General features: G+C 44.1%; 1 protein-coding gene across 1 annotated transcript; it reads left to right on the top strand.

The window, feature by feature from the left end:
• The first annotated feature begins 927 nt into the window (after positions 1–927).
• Positions 928–14975, top strand: LOC128506881 (procollagen galactosyltransferase 1-like). Its single transcript, XM_053477490.1, has 12 exons — positions 928–1203; positions 5356–5466; positions 5555–5672; positions 9140–9274; positions 9410–9614; positions 11554–11673; positions 11755–11831; positions 11933–12039; positions 12185–12317; positions 12465–12592; positions 13006–13212; positions 13337–14975. Exons 1-12 carry the CDS (start codon positions 977–979, stop codon positions 13551–13553), a joined length of 1785 nt encoding a protein of 594 aa, XP_053333465.1. The 5' UTR covers positions 928–976; the 3' UTR covers positions 13554–14975.
• Positions 14976–15353: the final 378 nt, after the last annotated feature.

Raw genomic sequence — 15353 nt, forward strand, 5'->3', positions numbered from 1 at the left:
TTCGAGATCGGTTTCAGGCCTCCTTCATCAGTGGAAATAAATCAGATATAAATCAGATTTGTGCTAATGTGATTGTGGTGTAAACAGACAGATCGGATTTCCTGAGGCATTGCGTTCTGTACGCCATTAAAACTGCGGCTTCTTTACGGTTTAATGACGTAATGTTATTCTCCGGTGGAAGCGCGTGTGGAATTATAACATCGCAGGTGACATGGAAAAGGAAAAGCACCCAGCCCCCCCTTTTAATGCTTATTAGCCCTAAATAAAATTAAGAAATCAGTATTTGGTGAATGAAGCATATGCACAGGCTGCAATTATGCCGTTTTTTCTCCTCCTCCGTTTTAAAACCATGGTGACGTTTCATGAACTTTGCATATATCACAGAGCGTCAAGCATACTTTACCTTCGTCTATCTTGGCTAGTGTGTAGCGCAAAAACCTCCCTTTAAGTATGTGAGGTGTTTTATATGGTATGGCGAGTGTAAACACGTGTATCGGATATGAGTCATAGTTGTAAGATCGTGTAAACAGACGGTCCAAAAAAAATCAGATATAGGCAACAAATCAGAATTGGGCATCGAGACCTGCAGTGTAAACGTAGCCTTTGAAACCGATCTCGAAATATCGGAATGCATGCGTTTTTTTCCTGTTTACACGGACATAGAACATATCCGACGTGTGTCACATATGAGCAAAAAAATCGGAATTGGGTCACATTTACCCGACAGTGTAAACTTAGCCTGAGTGCCTTCTCCACACGGCTGCATCCCTGAGCATTGGCCCCGCCCCCTAAACCTTCTGGCACTTTCTGAGTGGAGACAGCTGGACCCTGCTCCAGGGGGCGGAGTCAGTGTGTGTGTGTGTGTGTGTGTGTGTGTGTGTGGATCAGGAGTGCCTCTGTGATGCAGTACAGAGGGAGTGTGCCGCTATCGGTGCCGGTGCGCGCGCGCGTGCGTTCTGTGCAGTAGACCCTCGCCATGCGCCGGCGCGCGCTGCTCCAGGTGTTGTTCTCCGCCGCGGGGACGCTGCTCGCGCTCGGGCCGGCGCGCGCGTACTTCCCGGAGGAGCGCTCGAGCGCCGAGTCTCCGCTGCAGGCTCCGCGCGTGCTGCTCGCGCTGGTGTGCCGCAACTCGGAGCACTCTCTCCCGCACGTGCTGGGCGCCATCGAGCGCCTGCGGTACCCTAAAGAGCGCACCGCTGTGTGGTGAGTGTGTGTGTGTGTGTGTGTGAGTGTGTGTGAGAGAGATCAAGAGCTTCATCTCCTGCATGTCTATAAATGGAAATAATGTTCATTCATAATGATTTAAACAGACCAGTGGATGTGTAACCTACATGATGATGATGATGATGATGATGTTACATTTACAGAAGTGCTTTGAAGTTTCCATCATTAGATAGATCCTTACACTGGTTACTAGGTTACTAACTATAAGTGCCATCAGTCACACAGTGTTGTTATTACTTGGGAATAAACCCAAACATCTAAGAACCAAACCGGTCTTTGATCCTCACTTATTCCACCAAGGAAAAAAGTTTCTCTGAGTTACACATCTCTGTGATTTAATAAATATTAAGTCTGATGTTAGGATGTACCTCTTGGGGGGGGGGGGGGGTTGTCTTGGTTGGTGGGGGAAGTGTGCGAGTTGAGACGTGTCCAGATGTTCCACAATCAGCTTGTTCATAGCTGCAGCCCTTCCTCTCTCTCTCTCTCTCTCTCTCTCTCCGGGGGCACTCGGCTCCACACACACCGCCGCTCGGCATTCCTCGGCTGTACTCGGCTTTTCTTGGAGAGAAGGAGCCGCATGGTGAAAAATCAGAGCAGAACCCCAGAACAGGACCTCACATTCAGATGGAAAGGGTTCCCCCTAAAGGTAGATTCCCTCAACCTAAAGAGTCTGACGTGCAATTTATACCCAAAGGAAAAATCTTTTGAACTTTTTTGTTTTGTTCTGTTTTATTTTGTTTGTTTTTTTGTTATCAGAACTTATCTGCCATTGATTTCCGACTCTTAATGTACAGACCGACATAAAACACTGTAGATTTTGTTATAGACTAGACACTATACACAGTAAGTACACAACGCTCAATAACTGATGTGCATAAAGTGAGTGTGTAAGTAACCGTACTGTAAATCACATTCTGTAACGCTACTTAGCGACAATGATTGTTGTTAAAAGCCTTACACAAATAAAATTGAATTTAACTGAAATTAATGTGCAGTAGTGTGTAAAAAGTTTGTAATAAAAAAACATGTTGGTGCTTTTACAGTACACACTACATAGTGCAGTGTGTTCTTGGCACATGTTTGTCTTCTTAAATCTGGTATATGCCTCATTCCATCATCATCATCATCATCATGTTATTACTTTAAAGAAAAATAATTATAATTAAAGTGCAAAAAAACTCAAAAAACATAATATGTAATTATTATTATTTAGTCACATCATTCAGGTAGGTTTCTTTTGTATAATAGACATTTACACATGAAGCAACACTACAGTATTGGTGAATTGCACATTTGTAAAAATAAATAAATAAATAAAACAGAAAGAAAGGAAGTTGGTCATTTTCCAAACTCCTCTTTTTTTTTAACAAACTGGTATAAGCAACTGAAAATTACCCTGAAAGTAATATACCCTTAGTGTAATATATCCTTAAGTGTGTGTGCATGTGTGTGTGTGTGTGCATGCGTGTTGGGGGTGGGGGGGTGATCAGTAGGAATGTGTTGAAGTGAAGCGAGGAAGCCTAGCCTGCAGGGACACACAGTAAACGAGTTTAGCTCATGACTGACTGAAGGTTAATCCTCCTTCACACCTCACTGGAGCTACAGAACACCCGGCCTGGTGTTAGAGTCACACACAGGGACGTTTAGTAGTTACTGAGCTGTGTGTGATGAGACTTTCCTCTGCTAGGCTGCTACTAAAGAGGGAAATCTGTGGATCTGATTAGGGTTTATTAAACAGGGTCACCCGTCCGATCATGTTTCTGCTCTCCTCATTCAGAAGGAAAGAGGGATGGATTTGGTTTTTAAGTAAACAGCACCCATGAGCTTATGATGTTGCCTATTATTGTTGGATAAAATGAGTGTGTTACCGTTTAGTTTTTGGGCTCCGCGGGGTGTGTTTCAAACCGTTTCGGGCGCCTCTGAATGTGTTTTGTTTATACATCGTTTGAAATGTAATGTTCGATCGTGGATAATTTATACCTTTAATATTTACTATCAGCCAGACGTCCTATAGTCGCCGTACAGAGAATATTTCTAACTGACATGATTGGAACCGACATTAAAAGCACTAGGATCAGACACCGTGCCGAAAACTGGTGGAATAAAGACAAATATAGCAAAACAGACAGTTAAGAAGAAGACGCGTGTGAGTGTTTACTCATGTGTGTGTGTTTTTGAGGATTTTGTTTGCGTGACGGATAAGATCTGAGCAGTGGTTAAGGTTATGTTAGGTTATTATTACACACAGGTACATTTGTTTTGCAGTAAAATGATAGAGGTGACATATTATTTGACGTATTTAAAAATTGGATGGCGCTACTGTAATTCTACTGCAAAACACATTGACCTGTGTGTATAAATACTGAACCTGTATATAAATACATAAATAATGCGAACCTTTTAAAGACGCCTGTGAACACTCCTGGACATTTCCATATGTTTGAGACATTAAAGGAGTTCCTGAGGAACACCGGGATCAGTGCATTAGAGTCTTTACTCCCAGAACTGTGTTGTTATTCTGCGAGTCCCACATTGACTCGAACACCACTTGTATGTACGTGTATATAATATTTAGTTACCGCGTTGATTATAACTCGATTATAGCGGAATCCAACATGTTGCACCTCGCACGACTCGTCACTCTGTGAATAGATGAGTAGCAGGTCTGCACATGTTTGATGTTTCTCAGTGTGTGTGTGTGTGTGTGTGTGTGTGAGAGAGAGATACGGTGCGTTTATTTCAGAACGCCTCTCCACACTGTTCATCCCGAGGTTGGATTTGTGTTAATATTTCTTTATACACAGAGCCGAGAGCTGAGGTGGCACACACACACACTGCGTCTCCTCACCACATCACACCGTCTCACACACTCCGAGTTTAATACAGCAGGAGATCGAGGACATCCAGGGGCAGCGGTGCGGTTTGGACATCTTGGAGGGGATGTGAACTTTCTGTCGTGTTGAGCTGTGAATCAGAGACAGAGACTGGGGTGAGAGGGATGGAGACGGAGAGAGAGACAAAGAGAGACAGACAGAAACTGATTGACAATGAGAAACGAGAGACAGATGGACAAAGAGAAAGAGAAAAAGAAGCATATGGTACCCAGGTGCTTCCAGAGAAACTGAGCAAAAAAAAAGTCATTTGCTTCAAGAATGTGTGTGTGTGTGTGTGTCCACTATCTACTTGTGAAACTCACACCAAAGTGTGTGAACATAATGAGTCTCAATACACACAGAAGCAGCACTCCAGCTATAATTCACACACACACACACACACACACACACACACACACACACACACACACACACACACACACTGCATGAGGAAATATCAGCAGTACCACATCATCACTTAAATCACTGTAATAACATTTTAATTAACTGCTCAGGATCATCTACAGTACATAGTCCAAAATTATGTGCCCCCCAAGCATCACACACTCTCTGACGGCTCTCGCATTCAAGTTCAATTCTATCAGATTTTGTTTTCTTTTCTGGGAGAATCTTCCCCATCATGCTTTGAGACTCTGCGGCATTCTAACAGAACAGATGCAGCAGACATCTGACTCAAATGTTCTTTTCTGTGTGTGTGTGTGTGTGTGTGTGTGTGTGATGAATTTCAGTGGAAAACATTCAGCCTTCTTCACAGTGATGATGCAAGACATGCTGATCTGTCTCTAAAATCTCCAACAAGCATGTCCTAGCTAAAGATGAATTCCAAACCCGTCTGTTGTGTCTACCAGTGAACAAAAGCTGTTTATATGTCCTGCGGGGGTATGGGGGGTGGGGGGGAGGGGGTGGGATAAGGGGTTCACAGGGAACACTGTCTCCTTGACGGACTGTAACGGTGTTTAGGTAGGTGATACATTCACATGAGAGGCGGGACCCGGGGTTTCCCATCAGAACATCACTTAAAGCATCACTCACTGCCTTCTGGAGTTGATCTGACCCAGTCGTCTAGACGTCTCAATCTCGCTCTAGATACGTCTCAAAGCGTAATACATCACACCCCCCTGAGAGAGGGTGCTGTAATGAGAGAGTCAGTGCTACTAAGTTCACATGTTAGTCAGGTTTGTTTTATTATACCTGACTGATTCCTGTGTGTGTGTGTGTGTGTGTGTGTGTGTGTTAGGGTGGCGACGGACCACAATGCGGACAACACGACAGCCATCCTGCGCGAGTGGCTCACTAAAGTGCAGACTCTGTACCACTATGTGGAGTGGAGACCGCAGGAGGAGCCCAGGTGAGAGAAATGACACTCGCACCCTCTACAGCTTTGTGTTGTAGTTTAGTCATCAACATTTCTGTCTCCGCTCCTGTTCTCGTGTTAGAGAGTATGAAGACGAGGACGGGCCGAAGCACTGGACCGATCCGCGCTACGAGCACGTGATGAAGCTACGACAAGCAGCACTGGACACGGCCAGGCAGATGTGGGCCGACTACTTCCTGGTGTGTTACAAAAACACCCGGATCTATGACAGTCTGCGAAAAGATCAAGAAAAGATGGATATGTTCATGTCTCAATGAAAATTTAGTGGCTTTTTTTTTTGTAAATTTATTCAATTGTAGCATTTTTCTAGGAGTAGCACTTTGATGTTATTTAGCAGCAGTGTTGAGGGATGTTACCTTTTAAAGTAACTAATTCCCTTACACAATTTTAGTTTAGTCAAGACCTTTATAATTGTTCTACCATCATCACTCAGTGAAGTCTGGCCCATAGTCTGTTAATACTAATCCCCCTATCTCACCTACTAATACCCCCATCTCACCTACTAATACCCCTATCTCACCTACTAATACCCCTATCTCACCTACTAATACCCCTATCTCACCTACAAATCCCCCATCTCACCTACAAATCCCCCCATCTCACCTACTAATCCCCTCATCTCACCTACTAATCCCCCCATCTCACCTATTAATCCCCCCATCTCACCTACTAATCCCCCTATCTCACCTACTAATCCCCCCATCTCACCTACTAATCCCCCCATCTCACCTACTAATACTCCTATCTCACCTACTAATCCCCCCATCTCACCTACTAATCCCCCATCTCACCTACTAATCCCCCCATCTCACCTACCAATCCCCCCATCTCACCTACTAATACCCCCATCTCACCTACTAATACCCCCATCTCACCTACTGATACTCCTCTCTCACCTACTGATACCCCCATCTCACCTACTGATACCCCTCTCTCACCTACTGATACCCCATCTCACCTACTAATCCCTCCATCTCACCTACTAATCCCCCCATCTCACCTACTAATCCCCCTATCTCACCTACTAATACCCCCATCTCACCTACTAATCCCCCCATCTCACCTACTAATCCCCCTATCTCACCTACTAATCCCCCCATCTCACCTACTAATACCCCTATCTCACCTACTAATACCCCTATCTCACCTACTGATACCCCTCTCTCACCTACTGATACCCCCATCTCACCTACTGATACCCCTCTCTCACCTACTGATACCCCATCTCACCTACTAATACCCCCATCTCACCTACTAATCCCCCCATCTCACCTACTAATACCCCCATCTCACCTACTAATACCCCCATCTCACCTACTAATCCCCCCATCTCACCTACTAATCCCTCTTTCTCACCTACTAATCCTCCCATCACATCTACTAATCCTCCCATCTCACCTACTAATCCCCCCATCTCACCTACTAATCCCTCCATCTCACCTACTAATATCCCTATCTCACCTACTAATCCCTCTTTCTCACCTACTAATCCTCCCATCTCATCTACTAATCCCCCATCTCACCTACTAATCCCCCCATCTCACCTACTGATACCCCTCTCTCACCTACTGATACCCCCATCTCACCTACTGATACCCCTCTCTCACCTACTGATACCCCATCTCACCTACTGATCCCCCATCTCACCTACTAATCCCCCCATCTCACCTACTAATACCCCCATCTCACATACTAATACCCCCATCTCACCTACTAATATCCCTATCTCACCTACTAATCCCTCTTTCTCACCTACTAATCCTCCCATCGCATCTACTAATCCTCCCATCTCATCTACTAATCCCCCATCTCACCTACTAATCCCCCCATCTCACCTACTGATACCCCTCTCTCACCTACTGATACCCCCATCTCACCTACTGATACCCCTCTCTCACCTACTGATACCCCATCTCACCTACTGATCCCCCATCTCACCTACTAATCCCCCCATCTCACCTACTAATACCCCCATCTCACCTACTAATACCCCCATCTCACATACTAATACCCCCATCTCACCTACTAATATCCCTATCTCACCTACTAATCCCTCTTTCTCACCTACTAATCCTCCCATCTCATCTACTAATCCCCCATCTCACCTACTAATCCCCCCATCTCACCTACACGGCTTCGCGCGGTGGCTGTAAGATTCACCGCAAGTTTTGGCGCTGTGATTAGGTTTTTATCTTTTCGCGCGTCGGTCCTCGTATATTCAAACTGCATAGGTGAGATGGGGATATAACAGGAGGAGTAACAGAGGGGGGCGGGTTGTCGGGGGCGGGGCTTGTAGGACAACTTTTACAAACACACTGAGGGTTGGGAATGACTGCTGTTTGGCTCGCGGATTACATAAATTGTCTGAATAACGCATTACATTTTATAAAGTATAACTAAATAACTGAGACTTAAATGGCGACCTAACACGTTACATCAAAAAAGTAATCCAAGTACTCTACTGTGTTACTTTGTAATGCGTCACACCCAACACTGTTTAGCAGTAATGTTTTATTAGCACTAGCATTTTATTTAGTCATCATATTTTATTAGCACTAGCATTGTATTTAGCAGTCACATTTTATTAGCACTAAAGGTTTATTTACCATTAATGTTTCGTTAGCACTAGAGTTTTATTTAGCAGTAACACTATTAGCAATAGCATTTTAGCTGTCATTTTAGCAGTAAGGTTTTGTTAGCAGCAGTGTTTACTTTAGCACTATCGTTTTAAAGCTGATGTTTAATGAGAAAAGACGAGGATTTGCTTCAGGCTCCTATTTCTTGCACATAAACCTGTGAATTAGCAAACCGTGGTTCTGTGAACTGATTGCAAACTAATAAACAGGACAGTGTTGTTAACTGCTGTTTATCATTTCTGCTGCTAGAATGTTAGCACATTAGCCATATTAGAATAGTTTAGCCATAGAATATTAGCCATATTTTTCACAGACGTGAGCCAACATCTTGTTAGCAGTGTTGTTTTATAATAAGAGGTGATGCTACACACAGACATTTCCCAACCATTCCAGGAAAACACTAACAACTCAAACATGTGTAATTGTTAAGGATGTTGATGAGTAAGTTAATTCGTTTTCATTACAAAAAAAAAGACTAAATCCAGATGTTTACACTGCACCAGAGTCGTGTAGAAATAGCTACAGATATCAGTTACAGATGCTAGCTGGCCTCAGACTACTCTAAACACAAAAGCATTCATTCAGTCACATAAAAATATCTGTTTGGCATGAAAACCCCAGACGTGTACGTCGGGTCACATGTTGAGTCGTGTCCTCTATAGGTCTCGGTTTATTTTTATAGGATCTCCAGAATCTCGACTCTCTGATTAGTGCCGGTTCGTCTTTAGCGCAGCGTGCCGAGGGTTATAATCTGTCCTGCGTGTCGCATTTCATTTGGTGTATGATGTTTGCAGTGTGCCGAATGCCTGTTATTATAACGGTGTGTGTGTGTGTGTGGGTCTGCTTGTAAGTTGTTTCCAGGGTGAAAGTGTGTAAGAATGCATGGGGCTGCAGGGGTCAGTCATATACTCTGCCCCCTGCTGGATGTGGTCTACTATTACACACTCACAATATCAATCTCTGTCTCTGTGTCTGCGTGTGCGTGTGTGTGTGTGTGTGTGTGTGTGTAGTTAGTGGACTGTGATAACCTTCTCACTAACCCTGACGTCCTCTGGAAGCTGATAAAAGAAAATAAAACCATTGTGGCACCGATGATGGACTCCAGAGCTGCGTACTCCAACTTCTGGTGTGGAATGACCTCTCAGGTAGAGTGTGTGTGTGTGTGTGTGTGTGTGTGTTTGTAATGACGTCTTTTGGGATTTAGTTGTTTATCTGGTATAAATCTATAGTTGTGTTTAATGTAGGGTGTGTGTGTGTGTGTGTGTGTGTGATGTGTGCAGGGCTACTACAAGCGCACACCAGACTACATGCCCATAAGGCGTCAGGACAGGCGTGGCTGCTTCCCCGTCCCCATGGTCCACTCCACCTTCCTGCTGGATCTCAGGAAACAAGCATCCAGAGAGCTGGCCTTCTACCCACCTCACCCCGAATACACCTGGGCCTTTGATGATGTCATCATCTTCGCCTTCTTCGCCCGTATGGCAGGTGTGTGTGTGTGTGTGAGTGTAAAATTGCAAAGCAGTGATTGTGTAATATGTATATCTGGACTTTGTATAAGATTTAAACTTCTTTCCAGTTCCTCAGGAAGGTCCTTATGAGTAGAGAGTCTACTGGTTGTAGACTTTATTTTAATTAACTTTTAGAAAAAGGCAAATACATAGTTTTTCAAAACAATTTTCAATACACTTTGTTCACCCGTCCACCGGTTCATATTCTCTCATATTCTTTAATAAAATATTTTAGTCTGTGCTGCGAGCAATGGATGCACTGCTGTCTTCACTTCTTCATCAAAAGTGAATCTTCGTTGTTGTAGGGCTGCTTTCAGGGGACCAAACAGGTAAAAGTCTGATGAAGCTAAATGAGGACTATGAGGAGGACACTTTAAAAGCTCAAAACAAGGTGGACAGAAGTGTGCGGACATGTATCGTCACGCGAGATCACGATGCCATGAAGTTTAGTCTTCAGCTCTTCAATAAGCGTCTCACTGTCGAGTGTTAAACCTTTTTCCTGATGGTGTTTCAATACTTTTGCGAATCCCAGAAAACTATAAGCGTTGATGAATTTTTCAGCCGATGGTCGAATTTTTAGCTTTTTCTCAGTTGGTGTTTGTGGATGTTTCCGTTCCAGACTTTGCTGTTTACTCTCAGACTCGAAGTGATGAATCTGTGTCTCGTCACCAGTAGTGATTCTCTTTCACCTTCCTTAGAAAATGGCTTCATGTTTTGTTTGCAGACTTTTGTTTATGCTCTTCTGTGTGTAGTTTCAGCACCAGGTACACCTTCAGACCACAAAAAAAAAATCATGAATTGTTTAGCTGGACCAGAATATTCGATTGGAGGGATGGAATTAGATTTTTCATTTTGAGATTCGAATAATCGGAAAAAGAAAAGAAATTTAACCTGTGACATCGATCCCTGCGAAACGGTTCTTTTGTTATGCACACCTGGCCAGCGACCGGCGCTAGGACCCGGAAATAATACAGTCGCGAACCAGAAAGCATAAAGGAGACAAGATGGCGCGGCACATCGCTTAGTCATTGAGTTCGTCCATGTCGCTTCGGACACTTTCGCCGATTCGTGAATACTCACTTTCTTGGGTTTGCTTTCAGATTGAGTGTGTTCATAGGACGCAGGATAAATTGTGTTTAACCTTGCTCCCAATTCAAGAGAGTCCCTAAAAAAATCGCGTGGTTATCCTGCCTACTCGTGTTACTCCGCGTTTGGGTTTACCATCCACGCTACAAAGGGCTAAGCGCTAAAGCTACGTCTTCTGGTTTACTCAGGTTGGTTTATGACAACTTGCCTGTATCCATATTACACAAAAATGCGACTTTGCACTCCCTTGCGTCCGCAGCAGTTGGATGAACGGTTCTCGACATAAAAATGCAACAGACAGACACACAGAGAGATTCCCTCCCACCGAAGCTTCGAATATTCCAGGTTGATCACTACCGAATACTCGAAGCTCAAAAAATGGTATTCGGACCAGCCCTAGAATTGTTGCAAGCTGCTCTTCTTTTGTTCAAATCACAAGCGTGGCGTCTGTGTTCGTAACACCTGCACAGCAGTGACTGGGGAGACGGGAGCCTCGAACGGAGACGGCTGATAAGACAGTTTGGCCAACAGAAGGTTTAATATAACCAGAATGCGGAAAATTTCCGACTCAGCCTTGCTGCTGTAACTTATAATTGATATAAGAAGAACACCTGACACCACACTGATTACTTTTCTGTAACAGCACTCCATCCAGGTGTTTTATTTCTTCTGTGAATGCTGGGACATAAGCTTTAAAACTAACATTTAGTTCGTTCCATCGTCACTTCATATCTTTTTCTTATTCTACTCTCAGCTTCTATGAAGGGTGTCGCTCTGTCCACTGTCCACGCCAATTCATTTGTGTTAACCTGTCTCCTCTCCTCCTCCAGATGTTCAGATGTACCTGTGTAACCGTGAGACTTACGGCCACCTCCCCGTCCCTCTGCACACCCGTAATTCCCTACGGGACGAAGCCGATAACTTCCTGCACACTCTGCTCGAGGTCATGGGTGAGTTCAGGTTAACGATGGTTCATGATGATGTTGTCGTGGAGACATGAACTGGACATAACCCTGTTTGACTGTTCTCAGTGAAAGGTTCTCCGGTGGAACCCTCGGCCCATCTCTCCGTCCCCCCGAAACAACCTGATAAACTGGGCTTTGATGAGGTGAGGTTGTATTTCTTGGAGGAGGTGAAACAGGGGAGGTGTGTGTGGGGGTGCAATTCTGTTTGGTATGTGGTGTTTACAGTATGTGAACTGTGTGGTAGGTTTTCATGATTAACCTCCTGAGGCGTTTGGATCGGAGAGAGAGGATGCTGAGGACTCTGTGGGAGCAGGAGATCAGCTGCAAGATCATAAACGCTGTGGACGGCAAGTACGTCTCTCTAGCACACACACCCGCAAACGGCTAAATCTCCTCTCTCGCTCGTGTCGGTCACACACCATAGGAGTATCTATAGAACATTTCACATGTTACTATCATCTCTTCTTTTTCTTCTCTCTCTCTCTCTCTCTCTCAGGGTGTTAAACGACACTCAGATCCAGGCGTTGGGGATCAGCATGTTGCCGGGTTACAGTGACCCGTATCATGGCAGGCCGCTCACTAAAGGAGAACTCGGCTGTTTCCTGTCTCACTACAACATCTGGACTGAGGTGTGTGTGTGTGTGTGTGTGTGTTTGTCCATATGGTGTGGTCCAAGGGTGTGTATGTGTGAAGAGTAAAGACATTCACAAAAATAGTCCTGGCCTCCATAATCATGAAAAAGAATGTGTGTGTGTGTGTGTGTGTGTGTGTTGTAGATAGCAGAACGAGGACTTCAGAGGTCTCTGGTTATAGAAGACGATCTGCGTTTCGAGCCGTTCTTTAAGAGGAGACTGCAGAAACTGATGAAGGACGTTGAGGCAGAACAACTCGACTGGGATTTAATGTGAGCACACACACACACACAAACACACACACATTACCGTCCTGCTGATTTGGAACTGACAGTGTGTAATTGAATTTAATTACCCAGCTCTGAGTAATGAGAGGGATATAAGGGGAGAGATAACAAGCGAAAATTGTCTTCTTTTATCTTCTTATTAGATACACAGTAAACTCCCAACACACACACACTCCTCCTCAACGCCAGATTACACACACACACGCATCACGTCAGCTCAAAGGAAAAACAGAAACTCAGCAGAAAAATCAAATCAAACATTCACACATTCGCGTTTGCAGAACTTAAACATGAAAAGTATTTCACACCGTTGGAATACGATGTCACACAAGATCATTGATTATTTTGTTTCTTCTTTTATTGCTAACACACACACACACACACACACACACATGCAGTTACATCGGGAGGAAGAGGATGCAAGTGGACGAGCCGGAGAAACCGGTTCCTAACATCCGCAACCTGGTCGAAGCCGACTATTCCTACTGGACCCTGGGCTACATGATCTCGCTACAGGGAGTCAATAAGCTGCTGAGGGCGGAGCCTCTGAAAAAAGTGCTTCCTGTAGACGAGTTCCTGCCGGTCATGTACAACAAGCACCCAGTGTAAGTGTTCAACAAACTTGTCATTCATATCTTGGTGCATTTCAGGTCAAAGAGGTCGAGCGGTTTTAAACATGATTTCATAATTTGATTGTTGCCATGACGACACCCTTCCACCTCTCTGTAGGGAGGACTACATGTCTCACTACGAGGTGAGGGATCTCCGGGCGTTCTCCGTTGAGCCGTTACTCGTCTACCCCACGCACTACACGGGCGACCCGGGCTACATCAGTGACACCGAGACCTCCACCGTGTGGAACAACGAGAAAGTAACCACCGACTGGGACAGAGAGCGAGCACAGAAGAACCGCGGCATGCACTCACACGCTACCTCAGACCTCTGACACCAGGGGAGCAGGGAGACTTCTGCAACTTTCTTCTCACCACTGGGTGGTGCTATTGAGTGCACAAAGACAGGAGTGTGTGATGACGAGGAACAAATTCCACCTCAAGAACCAAATCGATGTAGCATAAGAACAATGTAGCCGAGGAAAAGAGATGTTGCTCTGGAAAGCACAAACTGTTTACTTTGAAAGGAATCTTGTCGGGTAACTAGCTAGCTTGCTAGCCAGAAGTGTTTTTATTATTACCAGCTAAAGGCGAAATGGGACAGTTTTAACAATTCCAGTTGTTTAAATAAAAATGGTTTAAATGCGGTGGATGTGGTCATGCGGTGGTGGTAATATTTCAGATATTTTAAAGCAGAACAACATTTTAAATATATTTACACAGTGTTTGATGTCTGAAATTCCTTCCAGATTAAAGTAGCCAATAAGGAAATAAAGAGCCTCAGAGCCTCTAGTTTATAATTTCACCTTAAACCGTAATGTCTGACTCTGTAATCTCTTGGTTGCATGTCCGTTTTCCTAGCGCAGTGGTGAGGAACCGAACTTCAGACATTTAACATGTTCTGGTTGATCCACTGTGTTTGGTTTATAATGTTTTGTAACATAACTAAGCCTACATTCACATGACAAGCCATGTTGCTCAATTCTGATTTTTTTTTTTTTGGTCAGATCAGATTTTCATGTTCATAATGACACATGATTTTTATCTGACTCTAATATGGACATGTCTGTCCTCAAAAATGGTACGCATGTACAAATCAATACTTCTTTAAAACCCTCTATATTTGTGCAACGCTGGAATGAACAATAGATGCACTTTTAACAGAAATATATATGGGGGTTTCGGTCTGGAGGATGGCGAGGAATTCTACATTGAGGTCTAGAGGGAGAAAGAAAGCCAGATGTCTCGCTTTAGCTGTTTAAGCAGCTGTTGCTAGCATTGCTACATTGCTGGTCTTGACTGATGACAGTCACATGAATTCCGATCTGACCGATCTCATTTACTTTACATTACATGAACACTTCTTCTTTGTCTTTCGGCCACAGCGAGTTATCTGCCTCCATCTAACCCTATCCTCTGCTTCCTCTTCTCTCACACCAACTAACTTCATGTCCTCTCTTACTGCATCCATAAATCTGCTCTTTGGTCTTCCTCTACACCTCCTGCCTGGCAGCTCCAACCTTCTACCGATATATTCACTATCTCTCCTCTGAACATGTCCAAACCACCTCAATCTGTCCTCTCTGGGAGGGTCTGATTCCTCCTCTCCACTTACTTTAGATGCACACATGTACACACACACACAGCATCTGCATCCATAAACGGAAACACTTATCTGTATGGATTTATTTTTTTACTTTTTTTAAAAGGTAAAGTGCAGGTTAATTTGTTTTATTGTGATGTTTTTTTTTTTTGGGGGGGGGGGGGGTGCTGTTTCCATTATTTTTTTTCTATGGGAAATTTTATTTGAATATGAGCCGCTTACAGAACAAATTATGCTCGTAATCCAAGGTTCCACTGTACAGTTTTTCGGTTATAAAAGACTATACCACAGATTTTGCATAAAATACAAACCGCTTCCTTCTTCCTCAGTTTCTCTTATTGTGCGTAAGTATCCCTTCTTCATGTTTTAAGTTTATGGGTTGCCGGATCAAGATTAGTGATGTGCTTCTCGATGCAGACCTCAAGGGGCATTCCCACAAAGCTCAAGACGGAGTTGCCAAAAACATTCAGGGGTGTGTTTTTAAATGATTTAGTCCTTTTCGCCCTTAAGTTGTTTCTGAGGCCACGCCCCT

The sequence above is a fragment of the Clarias gariepinus genome, chromosome 18, assembly GCF_024256425.1.
Source record: "Clarias gariepinus isolate MV-2021 ecotype Netherlands chromosome 18, CGAR_prim_01v2, whole genome shotgun sequence".
Classification (NCBI taxonomy): Eukaryota; Metazoa; Chordata; class Actinopteri; order Siluriformes; family Clariidae; genus Clarias; species Clarias gariepinus.

Excerpts from the sequence above, each read along its gene's own strand:
- LOC128506881 (XM_053477490.1), top strand. The coding sequence starts at position 977 with ATGCGCCGGCGCGCGCTGCTCCAGGTGTTGTTCTCCGCCGCGGGGACG. Across the intron at positions 11,674-11,754 it reads CACTCTGCTCGAGGTCATGG|TGAAAGGTTCTCCGGTGGAA; the intron begins GTGAGTTCAGGT and ends GACTGTTCTCAG. Across the intron at positions 12,318-12,464 it reads ACTACAACATCTGGACTGAG|ATAGCAGAACGAGGACTTCA; the intron begins GTGTGTGTGTGT and ends TGTGTGTTGTAG.